The 27,358-nt window shown below is 51.1% G+C and overlaps 1 protein-coding gene and 1 long non-coding RNA gene across 2 annotated transcripts; both read right to left on the bottom strand.

The window, feature by feature from the left end:
• Nucleotides 1–5,178: 5,178 nt before the first annotated feature.
• On the bottom strand, nucleotides 5,179–10,132 carry LOC134521118 (uncharacterized). The gene is made up of 2 exons (XR_010072624.1): nucleotides 6,287–10,132; nucleotides 5,179–5,890 (listed from the first exon to the last, which is right to left on the bottom strand). It is a non-coding gene; the product is annotated as an uncharacterized LOC134521118 (long non-coding RNA).
• A 6,488-nt stretch (nucleotides 10,133–16,620) lies between these two features.
• LOC134520928 (nucleoporin NUP35-like) lies at nucleotides 16,621–20,156 on the bottom strand. The gene is made up of 4 exons (XM_063346811.1): nucleotides 20,139–20,156; nucleotides 19,456–19,584; nucleotides 17,727–17,897; nucleotides 16,621–17,330 (listed from the first exon to the last, which is right to left on the bottom strand). Exons 1-4 carry the CDS (start codon nucleotides 20,154–20,156, stop codon nucleotides 17,280–17,282), a joined length of 369 nt encoding a protein of 122 aa, XP_063202881.1. The 3' UTR covers nucleotides 16,621–17,279.
• Nucleotides 20,157–27,358: the final 7,202 nt, after the last annotated feature.

Here is a 27,358-nt window from a genome sequence, read left to right as displayed (position 1 = left end):
TGTATGTTTACCCCAAGGGGAAAAAACAAAACAAAACAAAACAAACAACCAGAAGAAACAAAAAACCCCAGAGACATCCAAGAACTGTTACAGTGTATTCTACAAAGCACTCTCCTCCCAGCAAGGTTTCCAGTTCCAGTGACATACTGAACCACCCCTTTTGGGAGGCCTGTGTTACCGTCTTCCTGGTTCCCTCTTGCCTCGAGTTGACACCCTGAGGCTGTAGTAAACCCTTTTAAAAACTACCAGGTGAAATTCACATGACTATTTTCAATTTCATGAATATTTCCCTCAGCGGCTTGTATTGGAGGCACCGGGGGGTGGCAGGGCAGACAAGATCGTCAAGCAGGAGACCAGGAGACCACCAACCCTAGACTATCTCAAGCTGGAAGGGACCCATAGGGATCACGGAGTCCAATTCTGCTTGAAATTGAAAGACAGGAGTATCGACAATTATCTTGACCAAATTTTGACTTTCAGGACAAGTTTTCAGCACGCAACCAACTCTGACCTGCAAGTAGTGCCCAAAATTCCCACACGCTGACTGTGCGGCCGCGTAAATCTGGTACGGGCCGACCCACTGAATCGGGTAAAGCGCCCGTGAGGAACTCGGGCAGAAACCGAGCCTCGTCTCCTGCCTTGGGTGAGGCCGGGGCGCCGGGAGCCATCGCCTCGTCTGCTGCGCTAACTCCAAAAGCCTCTAAAACGCGGCCAGCGGAGCGCGGGCAGCGCCGGGGGGAAGAGCCGGGCGACCTCGGCCGGGCAACCGCCACCCCCGAGGCGCCTCGCGCCGCCCAACGGCTCCGCGCGAGCCCAACGGCCGGCGGGAGCGGCGCGCGCGGGGCCCGGCGGCGCGGGGCAGAGGCGCAGGGGGCGCGGGGCCGGGAAGGGGCGGCGGCCCCGCGGCCAAGACGGCCGGGCCGGGCCGGGCCGGGCCGGGCCGGGGGAAGCCTGTGCTGGGCCCGGAGGCGTCTGCACGGCCAAGGGCTTTCCCCGAGAAACAGACGGGGCTGCGCTGGCAGACCGCGTTCGGGTGTCGGGCCGGGGGGAGCCGCTCCTGCGGGCCGGGAGCCGACGAGCGAGGGGCGACCGGCGCTCCAGAAGCCTCGCTCAGCACATGCGGCAAAATCACCTCAGAAGCCGCGGAATGATTTTTGTCTATTGAGGAAAGCACTAACAAAGTCGATTATCTAGTTTCACAGGACATCTACCTGTTCCAGGAGGTGATGGCATACAGAAATGCAGAAGTCCAGAGCTCCCCGTCAAAGTACCAGGGGAAAAGAGCCCATTACATTCAGTTGCCTCTCCTTTTAAACACGTGCAACAGATACCCAACTGCTTCAGTGCGCCTCGCCAAATGTACGCCACAGCTAATTAGCAGTGGCAGTTTTAAACGCTGCCAGTCAGTTTGTAAATGACACAGTTTCAGCTTTTTTTAAAAAAAGTTTCATTTAGCATAGAAAAATCAGCGAGATAAGAGATCCCTCCCAATGGTTTTACTCTGGAAGGTCGGGGGTGGGGGGGAGGAAATCGAATCCCCGGGGCTGCAATCCATAGGAACAGGGTTCTATGATATCTCCACTGTTACAAGCGAGAGCACAAAGGCCGGCAAAGAAGTGCAAAGAGAGCGCAAAGTCTCGTTGCTCACGACTTCTATGGCCCAGTGCTTCATCTCTGAGGGCCTGCTCTGAGGGGAGCTTCATAAAAAGGCAAGTGCCTTCAGTGAGAAACGGTTCTATTTTGGAAAATCTCTTTCCAACCAACATCAAAATGACACACCTTATGTTACGGACAAAGGACACCATGGAAGCAACCACTCGGCAAAACCACAGCAGGACTCACCCTCACTAGTTACGAGGCTGCTGATGCTTCGTGGAAAAGCAATTGGGCCTCGATTGCTTTAGGACAGATGCCAGTATCTCAGTAAGGTTTCTCGAGTCCTGCTGTAAGGTATCCTAAACACTGACTGACTGAAAAGCATAAAGCTTTTATCAGGAACACAGAGCCTGCTTCTCCTGAACATCTGAAATCTCACAAACAGTTTCTTCCCCCTTTTAGTCCACAAGTATTTTCACAGCATCACTTAAGAGCAAGCACACAGAAAGAGAAGACGACTGTGCTTTCAGGAAGAGAAAGCAAACGCAGGGAAGCACGCCTTGCATGGGCCTAACGAGCGCCAGAACAGACCTTATATTATTTGTACTGTTTTGTTAAAATATTTCATACAAAAACTATAGAAGGAGAGCTGACGAAGCCTTCGTGTTAACTTCAAAGTCCACACTACCAGGACTTTCGGAAGAAAGCAGACACCCATCGCAGACGTACCTCGTACTCACAGAGCACTCCGGATCCTTTCCGTCGGTCCTGCGCTGTCACCGCACAACAAAAGGGCAACCACGGAGAAACGCTGGCAGTTGACATTCTGCCGAGAGAGGAAAAAAAACCTTTAGCCCAAAGCTGGGTAGCAGTCCAAGGCCTCCTTCTTCCGTGGGGGTTTGCAGAGGCTGCAGCCGAGTGGAGGAAAAAGCATCGGGCACCATCTCTGGCACAGTAATTGATACCGGCCACTAGAGCTTGGCATTTTTTTGACTCGCTGGCAGCTTTACTTCCCCCAGAGCCACTTTCCCCAGCACACGCAGGTGACAGGCACAGACGCCTACGGACATTTTCTCGAGCCAAGCAGAGCCTAGGTCTCCTCACCCTATACGTCCTGAGCTGAGTATTTTTCTTAAAGGGTGCAGCAACCGCGTGTCCTTCCAAACTGCCTCCTTGCAACAAAGCAGCTGTTTTTCCCAGGCCGTTTCTCCAAACGGCCACGATCTTTTCAAACTGCCCTTGCGCCACCAAACCCGCGCAGGCTCCCTCCCAGCTTTTGGCTGCCCTTGGCTTTACCGGGCACACGCTCTATTCCCTCGCCCAACAGCAAAAGCAGGGCACGCTCTCAGACCAGAGCGCAACCCTGCGGGTGCCCGCGCACGCCCGGCTGCTTTGGCGAGGAGCCCCCGAGCGTCCCCGACAGCGCAGGCTGCACGCCCAAGCTCAGCTTCACCCACACCCCTTTCCGAGGATGCGCAACTTGCCATTCGCTTCCTGACGTGGCTGCTCTTCCTTCAGAAATTCCACTTGCAGCCAACATTTTCACAACGGGTTCAAGCAGTTACCTTCCTGCAATTACCAGCACTTTTACACAGACAAGTCACTTAACTGCTCTTCTAAAATTACCCGACTGAAAGTCACAGCCCTGAAAGAGGAGGGAAAAAGACAAGGAGAGCTCAGGCAGCAGCAGAGCTCTGCAGGCTGCCACCTGCAGTCAACATCGCACTCTCTTTTTGAAAGCACACACACACACACGCCCCCCCAAAAACTCACATCCCCACAAAACAAACAAACAAAAGCCCCAGGACCTTGTGCCTTCCCCTCTCTCAGCAGACTGTCTCCTCAGAGCGTGACGTGCAGACCATCTGTACCCCGAGGACATTTGCCCGCAAGCAATGTGTGTCCAGAAACGGCCCAGATCTCCGCGAGTTGTGCCATTTTGGGGGGTTTCGTTCTCATAACTCAATTGCATGGAGGGGCACGTTTGAGAGGAAACTCATTGACTTTTAAACGTAGCCTCTCCTTGGGCAAAAAAACTTGTCGGAGACGGTTGTGGGGAGCGCTGGGGAACTACCGAGGGCCCGGCCCCGCGTCGCTGCGGGGCGGCACCAGCTCGGCCCGGCCGCCGCTCGAGGACCGCCGCTCCGGGTTTCATTGCTCCGGCATCGCCAGCAGCGCACCCCAACCCCTCCCGGCCGAAGGGACCCCGCGGGAAGCCGGGCCCAGCCAGCCCCCTCCGACACCACACTGACCACGCAGGCTCCCCGTGCCCCCCTCACGTCCCCCCGTCTCGCCTCGGGACCCCGCCGCCCCCTGCCTCACCTTCACGAGGTCCCGATGCTTCACGACGTGCTCGCCGCGGCCCCGGACCGGACCGGACCGCGACGACCCGCCCGCCAGGACCCGCTTTCCCCACGGGCCCCTCCGCGCCCGCTTCCACCTGCCCGCCATTTTCCCCACGCCCCCTTCCCTTCCGGCCCGCCGACGACGGCCCGCCCACGCCGCGCGCCCATTGGCCATCGCCCACTCCGCTCCTAGGCAGCTGGGCTCCAGGGGTCGTCAATCCTCGCCGTCAATCCCTACCCTGCCCCGCCCCGGCGATGCGCTCCGGCCAATCGGAGCGCGGCGAAGCGACACCACCCGACCAATGGGAGCGCGGTGCCCGCGCTGTGATTGGCCCATTCTCCCGCGCATGCGCGCCACAGCGCTTGCCATGGTGAGGGCGCTGCGGCGGGGGCCGGGGCCGGTGCCATGGCGGCGGGGCCGTGCGGCCGGGCAGGCGGGATTCACCAAAACACGGCTTTTTCTTCTTAAAAACTGTAGAGGTTTATTTGCGAAAGCACGAAAAAAGCCTGGCGCACTGCCCGACCGGCGCTCCAGAAGCCTCGCTCAGCACATGCGGGAAAATCACCTCAGAAGCCGCGGAATCTGCCCGCGCAGGGGCTTCTTCTGGACTCCCGTCGGTGAAGCCCCAAGCGGCCCGAGGCAGAAACCTCGCTTCTCCCCAGGTGCTCTGGGGACTTTACTCAGCACGAGCCCCAGCTTCGTCCTGTGCCCTGGGCGCCCATGGGGGACCTCCACAGAGAAAAGCCTGTTGGTCGAGAGGTTTTGGCCGGGATGGGGCCGAGACACCACAGAAGGTGCCTGACCTCGAAGAGGGTGTGAAACCAAAGGACGTGTCGCACGTGTTTGTTCTGCTGCAGCTGCTGACTTAGGCAGAAGACAGCAAAAAGTGGAACTTCTGGACCGCCCAGGACGTGAAGTTAATCAGTGAAGCTGTTAACTACTCATTCATACTGCTCAGAGAAGAACACAGACAAATATTCCCACACGCTGACTGTGCGGCCACGCAAATCTGGTATCGGCCTCCCCGATAGACAACGTCCACAGCCTTCCCCCCGCCCAGAAGGCAGGTCACGTCGTCACAGAAAGAGATCAGGTTGGTTAAGCAGGACCTCCCTTTCCTAAACCCATGCTGGCTGGCCCTGATCCCTTGAGTTTTCCTTCCCAAGAAGTTGAAAATATGACTTTGTTGATAGAAGCACAGTTTAGATGCATTACAGAAAAACGTCCTCACAGCCATTTAAAAAACAATACAAGGAAAAACTTAACTTTATTTAGCTTTATCTATAAAACAACGAGTTAAAAAGTTGCTATGACATTGAGAACATGATGCCAGAGATAATTATAAAACAGCAATGAATGCTAAAAAAAACATTAACATCACAAATACTAAGAACAGTCCCAGTCCTGGGGAGCCAGCTGTGCACAGTGTTCTTCCTCCAAGGAGTCCACCACCTTTCAAAAAAACAAAAAAACACAAAACAAAAAAAACAAAACACAACCAAACAAAAAATAAGTTCAAAGGCATCGGGAAACAAAGCCCCCATTTTAAACATTTCCAACTTACTGGGAAGTAATTTACAGAAAGTAATTACAGAGGGAAAAAAATGGTCAGTGCTGATACGTTTTCTACAATCACACAATAGAGCACAAATGGGGAAAAAGCACTTCTCTTTACACCTACTCAGTTTTTAAAATCACGTCTACATTACCAGCCTTCAAAGTGCAAGCTACATATCTGCTGAATTAACTGAAGGCATAACAGGTGAGACGTAAGTTAAAATACCGCCACCAGTAGTTATACAACTAACCACTGACGCCAGTAGCCTACTTCAAACCCTGACCAACTTGGTGTTTTACTCCCTCCTGTGTGTTACCAGCCAAACACGTATTCCATTGTTTAAAATGCCATACTTTCACCTTTCCTAGGAGATTCTCCGTCCAAAAACACCTAGAAGGCAGCGGGAAAGAGGAAGAGAGAAAAGAGAATCAGCGATCACACAGTTAATTCTTTTTAAAATACACAGGGTTTTTTTCTTTTCCAAAGTGTTACTAGATTTTGACAAAATAGGTTTGAAAGATTTTCAAAACCTCTGGAATCACGTCAAGTCATCAATCGCTTTATTTGATTCCTACTATCATCATTATTACCGTCATCACTACTGCTATTGTTATTATTATTTTTGAGACTGAACAGAGAGAGTTTGTACTTGAAACACATCTTGAAAGAAATGACAGGAGGAAAAGGTGAAGGCTAAGCTCACATTGAAGTGAACGTGCGTACAGCCTCATACAACTAAGAGGAGACAGCACACAGAAACACACGCTTCTGTTCCCCTTAACTTACCTGGTAGTCACTAGCGAAGGCTTTATATGGTGGTACGAGAGGTCTCATTGTGGGGAACCTTGTCGTATAGTTTGCAGGCTGTACTGGTGTGCTGGCCACGGATTTTGTAGGTGGAGTGAAAACTGAAGACATCGGGGACGCAGAGCTTCTTGCAAAGTTTTCCATCACAGTCTTAAAAAGAGGCATGACATGATGTAAACAGATACTAAAAAGCTGTATTTCAACCCTTATTATCTAGAACTATTATCTAGGATCATTTGATAACGTATCTTCGCATCTCAAAGTCAGCAAAGACCACGGGTACGTTGCCTGTCAGTACAGAGCACCACCAAGCATTTCCCCCACCGCAAGCATTGATACGTTGCATTATGCCATTGCGAAGCAGTGGAAGCTTGAAATCTCTTCCCTGCACGTACTCAGTGGCAGCCAAGTTTGAAAGAGTAGAGAGAAAATAGAAAAATTGTCAGACTTGCAGCAAGCCTCAAGCAGTATCTTTTTCTCAGGCCCAGCTGAACATACGCAGCATAACCACCTCTTTCTAAATACTTCTCAAAATCTTTGACCCGATCCCTACAGGAGCGACTCCAATCCTTTACCAGCTTGCAGCTCTTGGCTCAGATTCAGTTTGCCAAGGAGTTTCACTCAGTCCCCTTACCAAACGCTAGAAAGCAGTCAGAAGGCTCCGTTTCTGTAAGCTGGTGTTTAGAAGGGAATGCACGTCAAACGGAAGAGGCAGCGAGTGACTTGATGGGAACCACGAGTTCCCCAAGAGCCCAGAGCAAACAAGGTGGGAAATGACAACCAGCCTGGGGAGACCCAATTTGCCACATTTCAACTCAGCGGAGCAGAGCCTTCAACCAGCCTCAAGACAACAGGAATCCAGCAGCACATCTGGCAGGAGGTGGCTATCCAAAACACAGGACAGGAGTAGTCTCCAGTGGGGGCGGCAGCTCGCTCTGCTCAACACAGGGGGCACTGAGCCGGGCAACTAACCGCTCCTTTTAAATCAGAAGCCCAAGCACTCCTGTCAAAGCCATGCTATCTAGTTGCCAATTGCAAGGACGAGCCTTACAGACTAACGCCAAACCCACAAACGCATTAGTCTCCAGAATTCTCCCTTGCCTCCAAAAATACAGGTTAAGGATTATGGGCTTATTCATTGCTATTTGAAAGTGGACACACCGTGCACAAGAGACAGAAAATTCAAAGCAACAAAGACCAGAGACCTGACAATTACGTGCCTTGGATCGTTGCTTCTCGAGTTTCAGCTTTTGGGCAATTCGGTCATTGATACAAACTGGACGCCAAAACAGCAAAGAAGGTAAGAAGAGACCAGAAGCCCTACCAGAAGCCCCCACCTGTACGGTAACCAATGCAAAGAGTTGCAGGAATTCATGGGCAGAGCACTGTCGACGCCTAAAAACTAATAGCCCGTGATCAAATTAGCTTGAAATACAGCCAGCCCCACTCCAGCCACTATTGAAAAGAAAGGAACATGGTTTGGTGGCGGCAGGGTGACTTCCAAGCAGCACAGAAGTTTCCAATCGTGAACCTTCTCGGCAGGAAATTATGCCAAACGCTTATGTAAGGTAGGAGAGACTCTGCCCACAGAAGTTAACTTCCTAGGCTTTGCAATTCAAAACGGAAAAAATAGAAGACGTCGGGAGAAATAAAGAGGAAGCCCAAAACCACAGTGCCTTCTACTTCAATAAAAACAACTGTTAACTTACTTTATCCGTACACGGCTTGACACCAATCCTGATACATTCACCAAAAATTCTTCCATCTTTGCTTAAGGCTTTCCGGGCTTGAAGCTTAGACTGATAGCAAATATGCATCCAGTTTCCTGTGTCGGACACCTAGGTGAGATTAAGGGACAACTGTGACACTCAGCCTTTTAAAGAACGAGCCAGAAGCTTTTCAGAAATTAATCTCAAGCTAAGACATACCACATGCTTTAATATGTTTCCATACTGAGCAAATCGTAGAAGAAGATAGGAAGCTGATGCTTGAGGAAATCTGAAACATGGGAAAAAATATGCAAAAAATTACAATGAGTAGTTTATGGAGTCTGGTGCTACAACAGAACCCTATGAAGGGTTTTCAGAAATCCAAAAGAGCCAAGGGCGTTCGTGCCATTTCAGAAGCAGCGACTTGAGGAATATTCTCAGCTAGGCTCTTTTACTTCACCACACCTCGATGGTTAGAAGGCTGCCTTTCGAACTTGAAAAAAAAATAGCAGGCAGCTTAAGTTGAGGTGCTTCACTAACATCGGTGCAGTTACTGGCTTTAACCACAGCTGTATTTCCGGCAGAACCTAGGAATGCCAGAAAAGAGCACGTCCAAGTACCTCTTTCCACACGTTGCCGAGATTTCAGCCCTGATTTTTCTAATACTTTGGAAATCCACTTACCCAAATACAGTTACCCATGCGGCATCCCATTGATCCTCTGACCTCTGGGAATCACCTCGAGTACGAAAAGGATCTGGCTGAGCAGGAGAAAGAGTCGTCTTCCCAGGCTGCCCAACGCTTGCAGGACCGAACATACTTGAAGCTGTCAAATTGAAATGGCATTCTTTCACAAATTACTTTTGCCAGACAGACAAGCTTAGGAGCCTACACGGAAAGAATCAAGTCAGTAGCAAGCATTTCATTTGCTTATGGAAGAGCCTGGGGGAGATTCACCTGCAGACACAGACAACCAGCAAATCAACCCGACCTTCACGTCTGCAAGCACGCTAGGAAATTTTATGACTCCCACCCTAACTTTCCCCTTCAGCCCTGGACACCAGCAGCTGAACACAGACCCCAAACAGGAACAAGGCAGCACAATTAAGCTTAGCAAGAAGCCACAGGTTCATACAGAAGATAGGAAACTTTATGAAGACGGAAGACGACCCATCCGTCTCAGTGGCTTCACTCAAGTACAACCACCTCTGTGCTCAGTTCAACAACACATTTTGAAGAAGGCGTAAGTAAAGTTGATTGCAATTCAGTCGCTCTCAGAGTGGAAAAGTATTTCACATCCACGTACCTTTTGCAAAGCTAGTAAAGAAAGATGCCACTCCTTCATAAATTAGCAAGGAGCTGATGCAGCAATGATTTTTGTCTATTGAGGAAAGCAGTAAGAGAGCCGATTATCTGTTTTGACAGGACATCTACCTGATCCAGGAGTTGATGGCACGCTTCCAACCAATGGGCTCTGTGTTACAGAAAAGCTGGCCTGCATTAAAACACAGAAAGCGTAACAAATCATTCTTACAGGTCCACTTCTCGGATCAGCAGAGATCATTTCCAGGGAACTTAAGCACCAGACAAGAAGAGTAACTGTTTGCCTTAAGTTACTCCTGGCTTTTAAGACTAAGAACAGACGTTTCCACGTAGACTTAATACAAGACGACTAAAAGTTGCTCATGAAAAGTTATGTGACAATGTTTTTACATTCTGACATAGAGTCTAGCAGAGAGTCTGGACATCCAGGAGCCTCAACTCTTACGTTCTGGAATTTCCAGCTGATTACTCAGCCTTACAAGGTCTACAAGAAGAAAGCTTAGTTAGGCTTAGGGTGAGCTTTAGGTAACAGGATCTGAAAAAACCCTTACTAACACCAATCCCGTATGCTTTGGGAAACCAAGTAGCTTTAGGTACTGACGCTCAGAAACTTATAGGTTAACTTCTTCAAAACAGGCATCTCACTGTTGCTGGAGTAGAGCAACTCACGCATTCACCTGCCTCCCGATGGAAAGGATGCCAGGATCACAAGTCACCAGCATCCCATTTTCACTGTCTAAAAGGCTTAGAAATCATGAGAGCATCACCCCCACTTGTAAGCCTCCGCACTCGCTTCCTTTTCCTCTCAATGACTGAGCGCAACTGCACTGAAGGAGTTATTTCTTTTTAACATAGAAGGATTTCAACATCCAAAACTATTTCAGTACATTTTTAGCCCGAACCATGGCATTTTGTAGGTACAAGATCAAACAAACTGGAGCACCAGGAGGCCTAGCAACATGCCTTCTGATAGCTGCTCATTTTTATTGGGGCTTTTTTAAATATCCTGTCCTTTAGGACAGTCGGGTTCCCTCCTTCCCAGAGAACTCAAACTTGCAGAATAAACTTTTCAGAAGGCAACACGCACACAAAAGACTGCTCATTCAGTGAGGCCTTCTCCTTGTATCAACAGAATCGCGTTCACCAAAAAAGAACCAACTATCACTTGACTGCTCAGTTGAAGGAGGTAGCGGCGCTTATTGTTAGAATGACCTTCTAGAAATTTTACTGTTACTCTTTCAAAATCAACCCCACCTCCCGGCTCAAAGTTTGGTGAGATATCGCTCTCAGCGCAAAATTCCTCCTAGTTCAGGAAATGCCTCTAGTGCCCACAAAAAGAAAAGATAACACATATTTGGACCCTTCTGGCAATCAGCAGCCCAATACATTTACCGGACGGTGAAAAGCTGCAACAAGACTGCATTTGTCATGGACAAAGCATAGCAGAGGCAGGATTTGCGTTTGTCATTCTCTACAGTACCCAAACTCAAACCCAGTAGGAGACAGCTCCACCACTGCAGCTCGCGTTTGGGCCGCACAGGAACAGGCTCACCAAGCAACCAGACTACGCGACAGCATGAGCCGAAGAACCCACCAGGCATTCTGCTACGGCAGTTGATACAACGCAGTTAAAAGAATTCACTGAAGCAGGAAACTACCTCACATCTTCCCCTACGAGCAGGCTGGTATCTAAGCCACTTACTGGTATTCTTGAGCCTAGAGGTGTTGATCCAAGTCGTGGTCTAAAGGATTCATCATAGAGGCTTCTGACTGGTGGAGCACCACTTCTATCTTTACCCTTAGGGACTTCTGGTAGTGAGGACGATAACCCTGCAATCAAAAGGAACAAATAAAGAGCCTGAGAAGTCTTGGAATTTTACTCTGCTGCTACTTGTTCTTGAAAGTTCAACAGGAATTTTGGCCAGGGAAGGCTGTCGATTCTTTCACTGGAGGCCTGCAAAACCATCTGGCCTACCAAACTCTTCAGGTTGGATTGTTCTATGTAAATATCGCACAGGTGTCACAACCCGCTTCCTTACACAAGTATCAAGAATTAAACTGACTGAAAGACCTTGGCATATCTCTGAACATTTTGTATGTTTACCCCAAGGGGAAAAAAAACAAAACAAAACAAAACAAACAACCAGAAGAAACAAAAAACCCCAGAGACATCCAAGAACTGTTACAGTGTATTCTACAAAGCACTCTCCTCCCAGCAAGGTTTCCAGTTCCAGTGACATACTTAACCACCCCTTTTGGGAGGCCTGTGTTACCGTCTTCCTGGTTCCCTCTTGCCTCGAGTTGACACCCTGAGGCTGTAGTAAACCCTTTTAAAAACTACCAGGTGAAATTCACATGACTATTTTCAATTTCATGAATATTTCCCTCAGCGGCTTGTATTGGAGGCACCGGGGGGTGGCAGGGCAGACAAGATCGTCAAGCAGGAGACCAGGAGACCACCAACCCTAGACTATCTCAAGTTGGAAGGGACCCATAGGGATCACGGAGTCCAATTCTGCTTGAAATTGAAAGACAGGAGCATCGACAATTATCTTGACCAAATTTTGACTTTCAGGACAAGTTTTCAGCACGCAACCAACTCTGACCTGCAAGTAGTGCCCAAAATTCCCACACGCTGACTGTGCGGCCGCGTAAATCTGGTACGGGCCGACCCACTGAATCGGGTAAAGCGCCCGTGAGGAACTCGGGCAGAAACCGAGCCTCGTCTCCTGCCTTGGGTGAGGCCGGGGCGCCGGGAGCCATCGCCTCGTCTGCTGCGCTAACTCCAAAAGCCTCTAAAACGCGGCCAGCGGAGCGCGGGCAGCGCCGGGGGGAAGAGCCGGGCGACCTCGGCCGGGCAACCGCCACCCCCGAGGCGCCTCGCGCCGCCCAACGGCTCCGCGCGAGCCCAACGGCCGGCGGGAGCGGCGCGCGCGGGGCCCGGCGGCGCGGGGCAGAGGCGCAGGGGGCGCGGGGCCGGGAAGGGGCGGCGGCCCCGCGGCCAAGACGGCCGGGCCGGGCCGGGCCGGGCCGGGCCGGGCCGGGGGAAGCCTGTGCTGGGCCCGGAGGCGTCTGCACGGCCAAGGGCTTTCCCCGAGAAACAGACGGGGCTGCGCTGGCAGACCGCGTTCGGGTGTCGGGCCGGGGGGAGCCGCTCCTGCGGGCCGGGAGCCGACGAGCGAGGGGCGACCGGCGCTCCAGAAGCCTCGCTCAGCACATGCGGCAAAATCACCTCAGAAACCTCGGAATGATTTTTGTCTATTGAGGAAAGCACTAACAAAGTCGATTATCTAGTTTCACAGGACATCTACCTGTTCCAGGAGGTGATGGCATACAGAAATGCAGAAGTCCAGAGCTCCCCGTCAAAGTACCAGGGGAAAAGAGCCCATTACATTCAGTTGCCTCTCCTTTTAAACACGTGCAACAAATACCCAACTGCTTCAGTGCGCCTCACCAAATGTACGCCACAGCTAATTAGCAGTGGCAGTTTTAAACGCTGCCAGTCAGTTTGTAAATGACACAGTTTCAGCTTTTTTTTAAAAAAGTTTCATTTAGCATAGAAAAATCAGCGAGATAAGAGATCCCTCCCAATGGTTTTACTCTGGAAGGTCGGGGGTGGGGGGGAGGAAATCGAATCCCCGGGGCTGCAATCCATAGGAACAGGGTTCTGTGATATCTCCACTGTTACAAGCGAGAGCACAAAGGCCGGCAAAGAAGTGCAAAGAGAGCGCAAAGTCTCGTTGCTCACGACTTCTATGGCCCAGTGCTTCATCTCTGAGGGCCCGCTCTGACCTCTGACGGGAGCTTCATAAAAAGGCAAGTGCCTTCAGTGAGAAACGGTTCTATTTTGGAAAATCTCTTTCCAACCAACATCAAAATGACACACCTTATGTTACGGACAAAGGACACCATGGAAGCAACCACTCGGCAAAACCACAGCAGGACTCACCCTCACTAGTTACGAGGCTGCTGATGCTTCGTGGAAAAGCAATTGGACCTCGATTGCTTTAGGACAGATGCCAGTATCTCAGTAAGGTTTCTCGAGTCCTGCTATAAGGTATCCTAAACACTGACTGACTGAAAAGCATAAAGCTTTTATCAGGAACACAGAGCCTGCTTCTCCTGAACATCTGAAATCTCACAAACAGTTTCTTCCCCCTTTTAGTCCACAATTATTTTCACAGCATCACTTAAGAGCAAGCACACAGAAAGAGAAGACGACTGTGCTTTCAGGAAGAGAAAGCAAACGCAGGGAAGCACGCCTTGCATGGGCCTAACGAGCGCCAGAACAGACCTTATATAATTTGTACTGTTTTGTTAAAATATTTCATACAAAAACTATAGAAGGAGAGCTGATGAAGCCCTCGTGTTAACTTCAAAGTCCACGCTACCAGGACTTTCGGAAGAAAGCAGACACCCATCGCAGACGTACCTCGTACTCACAGAGCACTCCGGATCCTTTCCGTCGGTCCTGCGCTGTCACCGCACAACAAAAGGGCAACCACGGAGAAACGCTGGCAGTTGACATTCTGCCGAGAGAGGAAAAAAAACCTTTAGCCCAAAGCTGGGTAGCAGTCCAAGGCCTCCTTCTTCCGTGGGGGTTTGCAGAGGCTGCAGCCGAGTGGAGGAAAAAGCATTGGGCACCATCTCTGGCACAGTAATTGATACCGGCCACTAGAGCTTGGCATTTTTTTGACTCGCTGGCAGCTTTACTTCCCCCAGAGCCACTTTCCCCAGCACACGCAGGTGACAGGCACAGACGCCTACGGACATTTTCTCGAGCCAAGCAGAGCCTAGGTCTCCTCACCCTATACGTCCTGAGCTGAGTATTTTTCTTAAAGGGTGCAGCAACCGCGTGTCCTTCCAAACTGCCTCCTTGCAACAAAGCAGCTGTTTTTCCCAGGCCGTTTCTCCAAACGGCCACGATCTTTTCAAACTGCCCTTGCGCCACCAAACCCGCGCAGGCTCCCTCCCAGCTTTTGGCTGCCCTTGGCTTTACCGGGCACACGCTCTATTCCCTCGCCCAACAGCAAAAGCAGGGCACGCTCTCAGACCAGAGCGCAACCCTGCGGGTGCCCGCGCACGCCCGGCTGCTTTGGCGAGGAGCCCCCGAGCGTCCCCGACAGCGCAGGCTGCACGCCCAAGCTCAGCTTCACCCGCACCCCTTTCAGAGGATGCGCAACTTGCCATTCGCTTCCTGACGTGGCTGCTCTTCCTTCAGAAATTCCACTTGCAGCCAACATTTTCACAACGGGTTCAAGCAGTTACCTTCCTGCAATTACCAGCACTTTTACACAGACAAGTCACTTAACTGCTCTTCTAAAATTACCCGACTGAAAGTCACAGCCCTGAAAGAGGAGGGAAAAAGACAAGGAGAGCTCAGGCAGCAGCAGAGCTCTGCAGGCTGCCACCTGCAGTCAACATCGCACTCTCTTTTTGAAAGCACACACACACACACACACATACGCCCCCCCCCAAAAACTCACATCTCCACAAAACAAACAAACAAAAGCCCCAGGACCTTGTGTCTTCCCCTCTCTCAGCAGACTGTCTCCTCAGAGCGTGACGTGCAGACCATCTGTACCCCGAGGACATTTGCCCGCAAGCAATGTGTGTCCAGAAACGGCCCAGATCTCCGCGAGTTGTGTCATTTTGGGGGGTTTCGTTCTCATACCTCAATTGCATGGAGGGGCACGTTTGAGAGGAAACTCATTGACTTTTAAACGTAGCCTCTCCTTGGGCAAAAAAACTTGTCGGAGACGGTTGTGGGGAGCGCTGGGGAACTACCGAGGGCCCGGCCCCGCGTCCCTGCGGGGCGGCACCAGCTCGGCCCGGCCGCCGCTCGAGGACCGCCGCTCCGGGTTTCATTGCTCCGGCATCGCCAGCAGCGCACCCCAACCCCTCCCGGCCGAAGGGACCCCGCGGGAAGCCGGGCTCAGCCAGCCCCCTCCGACACCACAGCGACCACGCAGGCTCCCCGTGCCCCCCTCACGTCCCCCCGTCTCGCCTCGGGACCCCGCCGCCCCCTGCCTCACCTTCACGAGGTCCCGATGCTTCACGACGTGCTCGCCCCGGCCCCGGACCGGACCGCGACGACCCGCCCGCCAGGACCCGCTTTCCCCACGGGCCCCTCCGCGCCCGCTTCCACCTGCCCGCCATTTTCCCCACGCCCCCTTCCCTTCCCGCCCGCCGACGACGGCCCGCCCACGCCGCGCGCCCATTGGCCATCGCCCACTCCGCTCCTAGGCAGCTGGGCTCCAGTGGTCGTCAATCCTCGCCGTCAATCCCCATCCTGCCCCGCCCCGGCGATGCGCTCCGGCCAATCGGAGCGCGGCGAAGCGACCCCACCCGACCAATGGGAGCGCGGTGCCCGCGCTGTGATTGGCCCATTCTCCCGCGCATGCGCGCCACAGCGCTTGCCATGGTGAGGGCGCTGCGGCGGGGGCCGGGGCCGGTGCCATGGCGGCGGGGCCGGGCAGGCGGGATTCACCAAAACACGGCTTTTTCTTCTTAAAAACTGTAGAGGTTTATTTGCGCAAGCACGAAAAAAGCCTGGCGCACTGCCCGACCGGCGCTCCAGAAGCCTCGCTCAGCACATGCGGGAAAATCACCTCAGAAGCCGCGGAATCTGCCCGCGCAGGGGCTTCTTCTGGACTCCCATCGGTGAAGCCCCAAGCGGCCCGAGGCAGAAACCTCGCTTCTCCCCAGGTGCTCTGGGGACTTTACTCAGCACGAGCCCCAGCTTCGTCCCGTGCCCTGGGTGCCCATCGGGGACCTCCACAGAGAAAAGCCTGTTGGTCGAGAGGTTTTGGCCGGGATGTGGCCGAGACACCACAGAAGGTGCCTGACCTCGAAGAGGGTGTGAAACCAAAGGACATGTCGCACGTGTTTGTTCTGCTGCAGCTGCTGACTTAGGCAGAAGACAGCAAAAAGTGGAACTTCTGGACCGCCCAGGACGTGAAGTTAATCAGTGAAGCTGTTAACTACTCATTCATACTGCTCAGAGAAGAACACAGACAAATATTCCCACACGCTGCCCGTGCGGCCACACAAATCTGGTATCGGCCTCCCCGATAGACAACGTCCACAGCCTTCCCCGCGCCCAGAAGGCGGGTCACGTGGTCACAGAAAGAGATCAGGTTGGTTAAGCAGGACCTCCCTTTCCTAAACCCATGCTGGCTGGCCCTGATCCCTTGAGTTTTACTTCCCAAGAAGTGGAAAATATGACTCTGTTGATAGAAGCACAGTTTATATGCATTACAGAAAAACGTCCTCACAGCCATTTAAAAAACAATACAAGGAAAAACTTAACTTTATTTAGCTTTATCTATAAAACAACGAGTTAAAAAGTTGCTATGACATTGAGAACATGATGCCAGAGATAATTATAAAACAGCAATGAATGCTAAAAAAAACATTAACATCACAAATACTAAGAACAGTCCCAGTCCTGGGGAGCCAGCTGTGCACAGTGTTCTTCCTCCAAGGAGTCCACCACCTTTCAAAAAAAAAAAAAACACAAAACAAAAAAACAAAACACAACCAAAGAAAAAATAAGTTCAAAGGCATCGGGAAACAAAGCCCCCATTTTAAACATTTCCAACTTACTGGGAAGTAATTTACAGAAAGTAATTACAGAGGGAAAAAAATGGTCAGTGCTGATACGTTTTCTACAATCACACAATAGAGCACAAATGGGGAAAAAGCACTTCTCTTTACACCTACTCAGTTTTTAAAATCACGTCTACATTACCAGCCTTCAAAGTGCAAGCTACATATCTGCTGAATTAACTGAAGGCATAACAGGTGAGACGTAAGTTAAAATACCGCCACCAGTAGTTATACAACTAACCACGGATGCCAGTAGCCTACTTCAAACCCTGACCAACTCGGTGTTTTACTCCCTCCTGTGTGTTACCAGCCAAACACATATTCCATTGTTTAAAATGCCATACTTTCACCTTTCCTAGGAGATTCTCCGTCCAAAAACACCTAGAAGGCAGCGGGAAAGAGGAAGAGAGAAAAGAGAATCAGCGATCACACAGTTAATTCTTTTTAAAATACACAGGGTTTTTTTCTTTTCCAAAGTGTTACTAGATTTTGACAAAATAGGTTTGAAAGATTTTCAAAACCTCTGGAATCACGTCAAGTCATCAATCGCTTTATTTGATTCCTACTATCATCATTATTATCGTCATCACTACTGCTATTGTTATTATTATTTTTGAGACTGAACAGAGAGAGTTTGTACTTGAAACACATCTTGAAAGAAATGACAGGAGGAAAAGGTGAAGGCTAAGCTCACATTGAAGTGAACGTGCGTACAGCCTCATACAACTAAGAGGAGACAGCACACAGAAACACACGCTTCTGTTCCCCTTAACTTACCTGGTAGTCACTAGCGAAGGCTTTATATGGTGGTACGAGAGGTCTCATTGTGGGGAACCTTGTCGTATAGTTTGCAGGCTGTACTGGTGTGCTGGCCACGGATTTTGTAGGTGGAGTGAAAACTGAAGACATCGGGGACGCAGAGCTTCTTGCAAAGTTTTCCATCACAGTCTTAAAAAGAGGCATGACATAATGTAAACAGATACTAAAAAGCTGTATTTCAACCCTTATTATCTAGAACTATTATCTAGGATCGTTTGATAACGTATCTTCGCATCTCAAAGTCAGCAAAGACCACGGGTACGTTGCCTGTCAGTACAGAGCACCACCAAGCATTTCCCCCACCGCAAGCATTGATACGTTGCATTATGCCATTGCGAAGCAGTGGAAGCTTGAAATCTCTTCCCTGCACGTACTCAGTGGCAGCCAAGTTTGAAAGAGTAGAGAGAAAATAGAAAAATTGTCAGACTTGCAGCAAGCCTCAAGCAGTATCTTTTTCTCAGGCCCAGCTGAACATACGCAGCATAACCACCTCTTTCTAAATACTTCTCAAAATCTTTGACCCGATCCCTACAGGAGCGACTCCAATCCTTTACCAGCTTGCAGCTCTTGGCTCAGATTCAGTTTGCCAAGGAGTTTCACTCAGTCCCCTTACCAAACGCTAGAAAGCAGTCAGAAGGCTCCGTTTCTGTAAGCTGGTGTTTAGAAGGGAATGCACGTCAAATGGAAGAGGCAGCGAGTGACTTGATGGGAACCACGAGTTCCCCAAGAGCCCAGAGCAAACAAGGTGGGAAATGACAACCAGCCTGGGGAGACCCAATTTGCCACATTTCAACTCAGCGGAGAAGAGCCTTCAACCAGCCTCAAGACAACAGGAATCCAGCAGCACATCTGGCAGGAGGTGGCTATCCAAAACACAGGACAGGAGTAGTCTCCAGTGGGGGCGGCAGCTCGCTCTGCTCAACACAAGGGGCACTGAGCCGGGCAACTAACTGCTCCTTTTAAATCAGAAGCCCAAGCACTCCTGTCAAAGCCATGCTATCTAGTTGCCAATTGCAAGGACGAGCTTTACAGACTAACGCCAAACCCACAAACGCATTAGTCTCCAGAATTCTCCCTTGCCTCCAAAAATACAGGTTAAGGATTATGGGCTTATTCATTGCTATTTGAAAGTGGACACACCGTGCACAAGAGACAGAAAATTCAAAGAACAAAGACCAGAGACCTGACAATTACGTGCCTTGGATCGTTGCTTCTCGAGTTTCAGCTTTTGGGCAATTCAGTCATTGATACAAACTGGACGCCAAAACAGCAAAGAAGGTAAGAAGAGACCAGAAGCCCTACCAGAAGCCCGCACCTGTACGGTAACCAATGCAAAGAGTTGCAGGAATTCATGGGCAGAGCACTGTCGACGCCTAAAAACTAATAGCCCGTGATCAAATTAGCTTGAAATACAGCCAGCCCCACTCCAGCCACTATTGAAGAGAAAGGAACATGGTTTGGTGGGGGCAGGGTGACTTCCAAGCAGCACAGAAGTTTCCAATCGTGAACCTTCTCGGCAGGAAATTTTGCCAAACGCTTATGTAAGGTAGAAGAGACTCTGCCCACAGAAGTTAACTTCCTAGGCTTTGCAATTCAAAACCGAAAATATAGAAGACGTCGGGAGAAATAAAGAGGAAGCCCAAAACCACAGTGCCTTCTACTTCAATAAAAACAACTGTTAACTTACTTTATCTGTACACGGCTTGACACCAATCCTGATACATTCACCAAAAATTCTCCCATCTTTGCTTAAGGCTTTCCGGGCTTGAAGCTTAGACTGATAGCAAATATGCATCCAGTTTCCTGTGTCGGACACCTAGGTGAGATTAAGGGACAACTGTGACACTCAGCCTTTTAAAGAACGAGCCAGAAGCTTTTCAGAAATTAATCTCAAGCTAAGACATACCACATGCTTTAATATGTTTCCATACTGAGCAAACCGTAGAAGAAGATAGGAAGCTGATGCTTGAGGAAATCTGAAACATGGGAAAAAATATGCAAAAAATTACAATGAGTAGTTTATGGAGTCTGGTGCTACAACAGAACCCTATGAAGGGTTTTCAGAAATCCAAAAGAGCCAAGGGCGTTCGTGCCATTTCAGAAGCAGCGACTTGAGGAATATTCTCAGCTAGGCTCTTTTACTTCACCACACCTCGATGGTTAGAAGGCTGCCTTTCGAACTTGAAAAAAAAATAGCAGGCAGCTTAAGTTCAGGTGCTTCACTAACATCGGTGCAGTTACTGGCTTTAACCACAGCTGTATTTCTGGCAGAACCTAGGAATGCCAGAAAAGAGCACGTCCAAGTACCTCTTTCCACACGTTGCCGAGATTTCAGCCCTGATTTTTCTAATACTTTGGAAATCCACTTACCCAAATACAGTTACCCATGCGGCATCCCATTGATCCTCTGACCTCTGGGAATCACCTCGAGTATGAAAAGGATCTGGCTGAGCAGGAGAAAGAGTCGTCTTCCTAGGCTGCCCAACGCTTGCAGGACCGAACATACTTGAAGCTGTCAAATTGAAATGGCATTCTTTCACAAATTACTTTTGCCAGACAGACAAGCTTAGGAGCCTACACGGAAAGAATCAAGTCAGTAGCAAGCATTTCATTTGCTTATGGAAGAGCCTGGGGGAGATTCACCTGCAGACACAGACAACCAGCAAATCAACCCGACCTTCACGTCTGCAAGCACGCTAGGAAATTTTATGACTCACACCCTAACTTTCCCCTTCAGCCCTGGACACCAGCAGCTGAACACAGACCCCAAACAGGAACAAGGCAGCACAATTAAGCTTAGCAAGAAGCCACAGGTTCATACAGAAGATAGGAAACTTTATGAAGATGGAAGAAGACCCATCCGTCTCAGTGGCTTCACTCAAGTACAACCACCTCTGTGCTCAGTTCAACAACACATTTTGAAGAAGGCGTAAGTAAAGTTGATTGCAATTCAGTCGCTCTCAAAGTGGAAAAGTATTTCACATCCACGTACCTTTTGCAAAGCTAGTAAAGAAAGATGCCACTCCTTCATAAATTAGCAAGGAGCTGATGCAGCAATGATTTTTGTCTATTGAGGAAAGCAGTAAGAGAGCCGATTATCTGTTTTGACAGGACATCTACCTGATCCAGGAGTTGATGGCACGCTTCCAACCAATGGGCTCTGTGTTACAGAAAAGCTGGCCTGCATTAAAACACAGAAAGCGTAACAAATCATTCTTACAGGTACACTTCTCGGATCAGCAGAGATCATTTCCAGGGAACTTAAGCACCAGACAAGAAGAGTAACTGTTTAAGTTACTCCTGGCTTTTAAGACTAAGAACAGACGTTTCCACGTAGACTTAATGCAAGACGACTAAAAGTTGCTCATGAAAAGTTATGTGACAATGTTTTTACATTCTGACATAGAGTCTAGCAGAGAGTCTGGACATCCAGGAGCCTCAACTCTTACGTTCTGGAATTTCCAGCTGGTTACTCAGCCTTACAAGGTCTACAAGAAGAAAGCTTAGTTAGGCTTAGGGTGAGCTTTAGGTAACAGGATCTGAAAAAACCCTTACTAACACCAATCCCGTATGCTTTGGGAAACCAAGTAGCTTTAGGTACTGACGCTCAGAAACTTATAGGTTAACTTCTTCAAAACAGGCATCTCACTGTTGCTGGAGTAGAGCAACTCACGCATTCACCTGCCTCCCGATGGAAAGGATGCCAGGATCACAAGTCACCAGCATCCCATTTTCACTGTCTAAAAGGCTTAGAAATCATGAGAGCATCACCCCCACTTGTAAGCCTCCGCACTCGCTTCCTTTTCCTCTCAACCACTGAGCGCAACTGCACTGAAGGAGTTATTTCTTTTTAACATAGAAGGATTTCAACATCCAAAACTATTTCAGTACATTTTTAGCCCGAACCATGGCATTTTGTAGGTACAAGATCAAACAAACTGGAGCACCAGGAGGCCTAGCAACATGCCTTCTGACAGCTGCTCATTTTTATTGGGGCTTTTTTAAATATCCTGTCCTTTAGGACAGTCGGGTTCCCTCCTTCCCAGAGAACTCAAACTTGCAGAATAAACTTTTCAGAAGGCAACACACACACAAAAGACTGCTCATTCAGTGAGGCCTTCTCCTTGTATCAACAGAATCGCGTTCACCAAAAAAGAACCAACTATCACTTGACTGCTCAGTTGAAGGAGGTAGCGGCGCTTATTGTTAGAATGACCTTCTAGAAATTTTACTGTTACTCTTTCAAAATCAACCCCACCTCCCGGCCCAAAGTTTGGTGAGATATCGCTCTCAGCGCAAAATTCCTCCTAGTTCAGGAAATGCCTCTAGTGCCCACAAAAAGAAAAGACATATTTGGACCCTTCTGGCAATCAGCAGCCCAATACATTTACCGGACGGTGAAAAGCTGCAACAAGACTGCATTTGTCATGGACAAAGCATAGCAGAGGCAGGATTTGCGTTTGTCATTCTCTACAGTACCCAAACTCAAACCCAGTAGGAGACAGCTCCACCACTGCAGCTCGCGTTTGGGACGCACAGGAACAGGCTCACCAAGCAACCAGACTACGCCCCAGCATGAGCCGAAGAACCCACCAGGCATTCTGCTACGGCAGTTGATACAACTCAGTTAAAAGAATTCACTGAAGCAGGAAACTACCTCACATCTTCCCCTACGAGCAGGCTGGTATCTAAGCCACTTACTGGTATTCTTGAGCCTAGAGGTGTTGATCCAAGTTGCGGTCTAAAGGATTCATCACGCAGGCTTCTGACTGGTGGAGCACCACTTCTATCTTTACCCTTAGGGACTTCTGGTAGTGAGGACGATAACCCTGCAATCAAAAGGAACAAATGAAGAGCCTGAGAAGTCTTGGAATTTTACTCTGCTGCTACTTGTTCTTGAAAGTTCAACAGGAATTTTGGCCAGGGAAGGCTGTCGATTCTTTCACTGGAGGCCTGCAAAACCATCTGGCCTACCAAACTCTTCAGGTTGGATTGTTCTAGGTAAATATCGCACAGGTGTCACAACCTGCTTCCTTACACAAGTATCAAGAATTAAACTGACTGAAAGACCTTGGCATATCTCTGAACATTTTGTATGTTTACCCCAAGGGGAAAAAAAAACCACAAACAACCAGAAGAAACAAAAAACCCCAGAGACATCCAAGAACTGTTACAGTGTATTCTACAAAGCACTCTCCTCCCAGCAAGGCTTCCAGTTCCAGTGACATACTGAACCACCCCTTTTGGGAGGCCTGTGTTACCGTCTTCCTGGTTCCCTCTTGCCTCGAGTTGACACCCTGAGGCTGTAGTAAACCCTTTTAAAAACTACCAGGTGAAATTCACATGACTATTTTCAATGTCATGAATATTTCCCTCAGCGGCTTGTATTGGAGGCACCGGGGGGTGGCAGGGCAGAGAAGATCGTCAAGCAGGAGACCAGGAGACCACCAACCCTAGACTATCTCAAGCTGGAAGGGACCCATAGGGATCAATCACGGAGTCCAATTCTGCTTGAAATTGAAAGACAGGAGTATCGACAATTATCTTGACCAAATTTTGACTTTCAGGACAAGTTTTCAGCACGCAACCCACTCTGACCTGCAAGTAGTGCCCAAAATTCCCACACGCTGACTGTGCGGCCGCGTAAATCTGGTACGGGCCGACCCACTGAATCGGGTAAAGCGCCCGTGAGGAACTCGGGCAGAAACCGAGCCTCGTCTCCTGCCTTGGGTGAGGCCGGGGCGCCGGGAGCCATCGCCTCGTCTGCTGCGCTAACTCCAAAAGCCTCTAAAACGCGGCCAGCGGAGCGCGGGCAGCGCCGGGGGGAAGAGCCGGGCGACCTCGGCCGGGCAACCGCCACCCCCGAGGCGCCTCGCGCCGCCCAACGGCTCCGCGCGAGCCCAACGGCCGGCGGGAGCGGCGCGCGCGGGGCCCGGCGGCGCGGGGCAGAGGCGCAGGGGGCGCGGGGCCGGGAAGGGGCGGCGGCCCCGCGGCCAAGACGGCCGGGCCGGGCCGGGCCGGGCCGGGCCGGGCCGGGGGAAGCCTGTGCTGGGCCCGGAGGCGTCTGCACGGCCAAGGGCTTTCCCCGAGAAACAGACGGGGCTGCGCTGGCAGACCGCGTTCGGGTGTCGGGCCGGGGGGAGCCGCTCCTGCGGGCCGGGAGCCGACGAGCGAGGGGCGACCGGCGCTCCAGAAGCCTCGCTCAGCACATGCGGCAAAATCACCTCAGAAACCTCGGAATGATTTTTGTCTATTGAGGAAAGCACTAACAAAGTCGATTATCTAGTTTCACAGGACATCTACCTGTTCCAGGAGGTGATGGCATACAGAAATGCAGAAGTCCAGAGCTCCCCGTCAAAGTACCAGGGGAAAAGAGCCCATTACATTCAGTTGCCTCTCCTTTTAAACACGTGCAACAAATACCCAACTGCTTCAGTGCGCCTCGCCAAATGTACGCCACAGCTAATTAGCAGTGGCAGTTTTAAACGCTGCCAGTCAGTTTGTAAATGACACAGTTTCAGCTTTTTTTTAAAAAAGTTTCATTTAGCATAGAAAAATCAGCGAGATAAGAGATCCCTCCCAATGGTTTTACTCTGGAAGGTCGGGGGTGGGGGGGAGGAAATCGAATCCCCGGGGCTGCAATCCATAGGAACAGGGTTCTGTGATATCTCCACTGTTACAAGCGAGAGCACAAAGGCCGGCAAAGAAGTGCAAAGAGAGCGCAAAGTCTCGTTGCTCACGACTTCTATGGCCCAGTGCTTCATCTCTGAGGGCCCGCTCTGAGGGGAGCTTCATAAAAAGGCAAGTGCCTTCAGTGAGAAACGGTTCTATTTTGGAAAATCTCTTTCCAACCAACATCAAAATGACACACCTTATGTTACGGACAAAGGACACCATGGAAGCAACCACTCGGCAAAACCACAGCAGGACTCACCCTCACTAGTTACGAGGCTGCTGATGCTTCGTGGAAAAGCAATTGGACCTCGATTGCTTTAGGACAGATGCCAGTATCTCAGTAAGGTTTCTCGAGTCCTGCTATAAGGTATCCTAAACACTGACTGACTGAAAAGCATAAAGCTTTTATCAGGAACACAGAGCCTGCTTCTCCTGAACATCTGAAATCTCACAAACAGTTTCTTCCCCCTTTTGGTCCACAAGTATTTTCACAGCATCACTTAAGAGCAAGCACACAGAAAGAGAAGACGACTGTGCTTTCAGGAAGAGAAAGCAAACGCAGGGAAGCACGCCTTGCATGGGCCTAACGAGCGCCACAACAGACCTTATATTATTTGTACTGTTTTGTTAAAATATTTCATACAAAAACTATAGAAGGAGAGCTGACGAAGCCCTCGTGTTAACTTCAAAGTCCACACTACCAGGACTTTCGGAAGAAAGCAGACACCCATCGCAGACGTACCTCGTACTCACAGAGCACTCCGGATCCTTTCCATCGGTCCTGCGCTGTCACCGCACAACAAAAGGGCAACCACGGAGAAACGCTGGCAGTTGACATTCTGCCGAGAGAGGAAAAAAAACCTTTAGCCCAAAGCTGGGTAGCAGTCCAAGGCCTCCTTCTTCCGTGGGGGTTTGCAGAGGCTGCAGCCGAGTGGAGGAAAAAGCATCGGGCACCATCTCTGGCACAGTAATTGATACCGGCCACTAGAGCTTGGCATTTTTTTGACTCGCTGGCAGCTTTACTTCCCCCAGAGCCACTTTCCCCAGCACACGCAGGTGACAGGCACAGACGCCTACGGACATTTTCTCGAGCCAAGCAGAGCCTAGGTCTCCTCACCCTATACGTCCTGAGCTGAATATTTTTCTTAAAGGGTGCAGCAACCACGTGTCCTTCCAAACTGCCTCCTTGCAACAAAGCAGCTGTTTTTCCCAGGCCGTTTCTCCAAACGGCCACGATCTTTTCAAACTGCCCTTGCGCCACCAAACCCGCGCAGGCTCCCTCCCAGCTTTTGGCTGCCCTTGGCTTTACCGGGCACACGCTCTATTCCCTCGCCCAACAGCAAAAGCAGGGCACGCTCTCAGACCAGAGCGCAACCCTGCGGGTGCCCGCGCACGCCCGGCTGCTTTGGCGAGGAGCCCCCGAGCGTCCCCGACAGCGCAGGCTGCACGCCCAAGCTCAGCTTCACCCGCACCCCTTTCAGAGGATGCGCAACTTGCCATTCGCTTCCTGACGTGGCTGCTCTTCCTTCAGAAATTCCACTTGCAGCCAACATTTTCACAACAGGTTCAAGCAGTTACCTTCCTGCAATTACCAGCACTTTTACACAGACAAGTCACTTAACTGCTCTTCTAAAATTACCCGACTGAAAGTCACAGCCCTGAAAGAGGAGGGAAAAAGACAAGGAGAGCTCAGGCAGCAGCAGAGCTCTGCAGGCTGCCACCTGCAGTCAACATCGCACTCTCTTTTTGAAAGCACACACACACACACGCCCCCCAAAAACTCACATCCCCACAAAACAAACAAACAAAAGCCCCAGGACCTTGTGCCTTCCCCTCTCTCAGCAGACTGTCTCCTCAGAGCGTGACGTGCAGACCATCTGTACCCCGAGGACATTTGCCCGCAAGCAATGTGTGTCCAGAAACGGCCCAGATCTCCACGAGTTCTGTCATTTTGGGGGGTTTCGTTCTCATAACTCAATTGCATGGAGGGGCACGTTTGAGAGGAAACTCATCGACTTTTAAACGTAGCCTCTCCTTGGGCAAAAAAACTTGTCGGAGACGGTTGTGGGGAGCGCTGGGGAACTACCGAGGGCCCGGCCCCGCGTCGCTGCGGGGCGGCACCAGCTCGGCCCGGCCGCCGCTCGAGGACCGCCGCTCCGGGTTTCATTGCTCCGGCATCGCCAGCAGCGCACCCCAACCCCTCCCGGCCGAAGGGACCCCGCGGGAAGCCGGGCCCAGCCAGCCCCCTCCGACACCACAGTGACCACGCAGGCTCCCCGTGCCCCCCTCACGTCCCCCCGTCTCGCCTCGGGACCCCGCCGCCCCCTGCCTCACCTTCACGAGGTCCCGATGCTTCACGACGTGCTCGCCGCGGCCCCGGACCGGACCGGACCGCGACGACCCGCCCGCCAGGACCCGCTTTCCCCACGGGCCCCTCCGCGCCCGCTTCCACCTGCCCGCCATTTTCCCCACGCCCCCTTCCCTTCCGGCCCGCCGACGACGGCCCGCCCACGCCGCGCGCCCATTGGCCATCGCCCACTCCGCTCCTAGGCAGCTGGGCTCCAGGGGTCGTCAATCCTCGCCGTCAATCCCTACCCTGCCCCGCCCCGGCGATGCGCTCCGGCCAATCGGAGCGCGGCGAAGCGACCCCACCCGACCAATGGGAGCGCGGTGCCCGCGCTGTGATTGGCCCATTCTCCCGCGCATGCGCGCCACAGCGCTTGCCATGGTGAGGGCGCTGCGGCGGGGGCCGGGGCCGGTGCCATGGCGGCGGGGCCGTGCGGCCGGGCAGGCGGGATTCACCAAAACACGGCTTTTTCTTCTTAAAAACTGTAGAGGTTTATTTGCGCAAGCACGAAAAAAGCCTGGCGCACTGCCCGACCGGCGCTCCAGAAGCCTCGCTCAGCACATGCGGG

The sequence above is a fragment of the Chroicocephalus ridibundus genome, chromosome 9 (genome assembly GCF_963924245.1).
Source record: "Chroicocephalus ridibundus chromosome 9, bChrRid1.1, whole genome shotgun sequence".
Taxonomy (NCBI): domain Eukaryota; kingdom Metazoa; phylum Chordata; class Aves; order Charadriiformes; family Laridae; genus Chroicocephalus; species Chroicocephalus ridibundus.
Note: the sequence above shows the minus strand (reverse complement) of the source record. Positions and strands in the feature narration are given on the sequence as shown.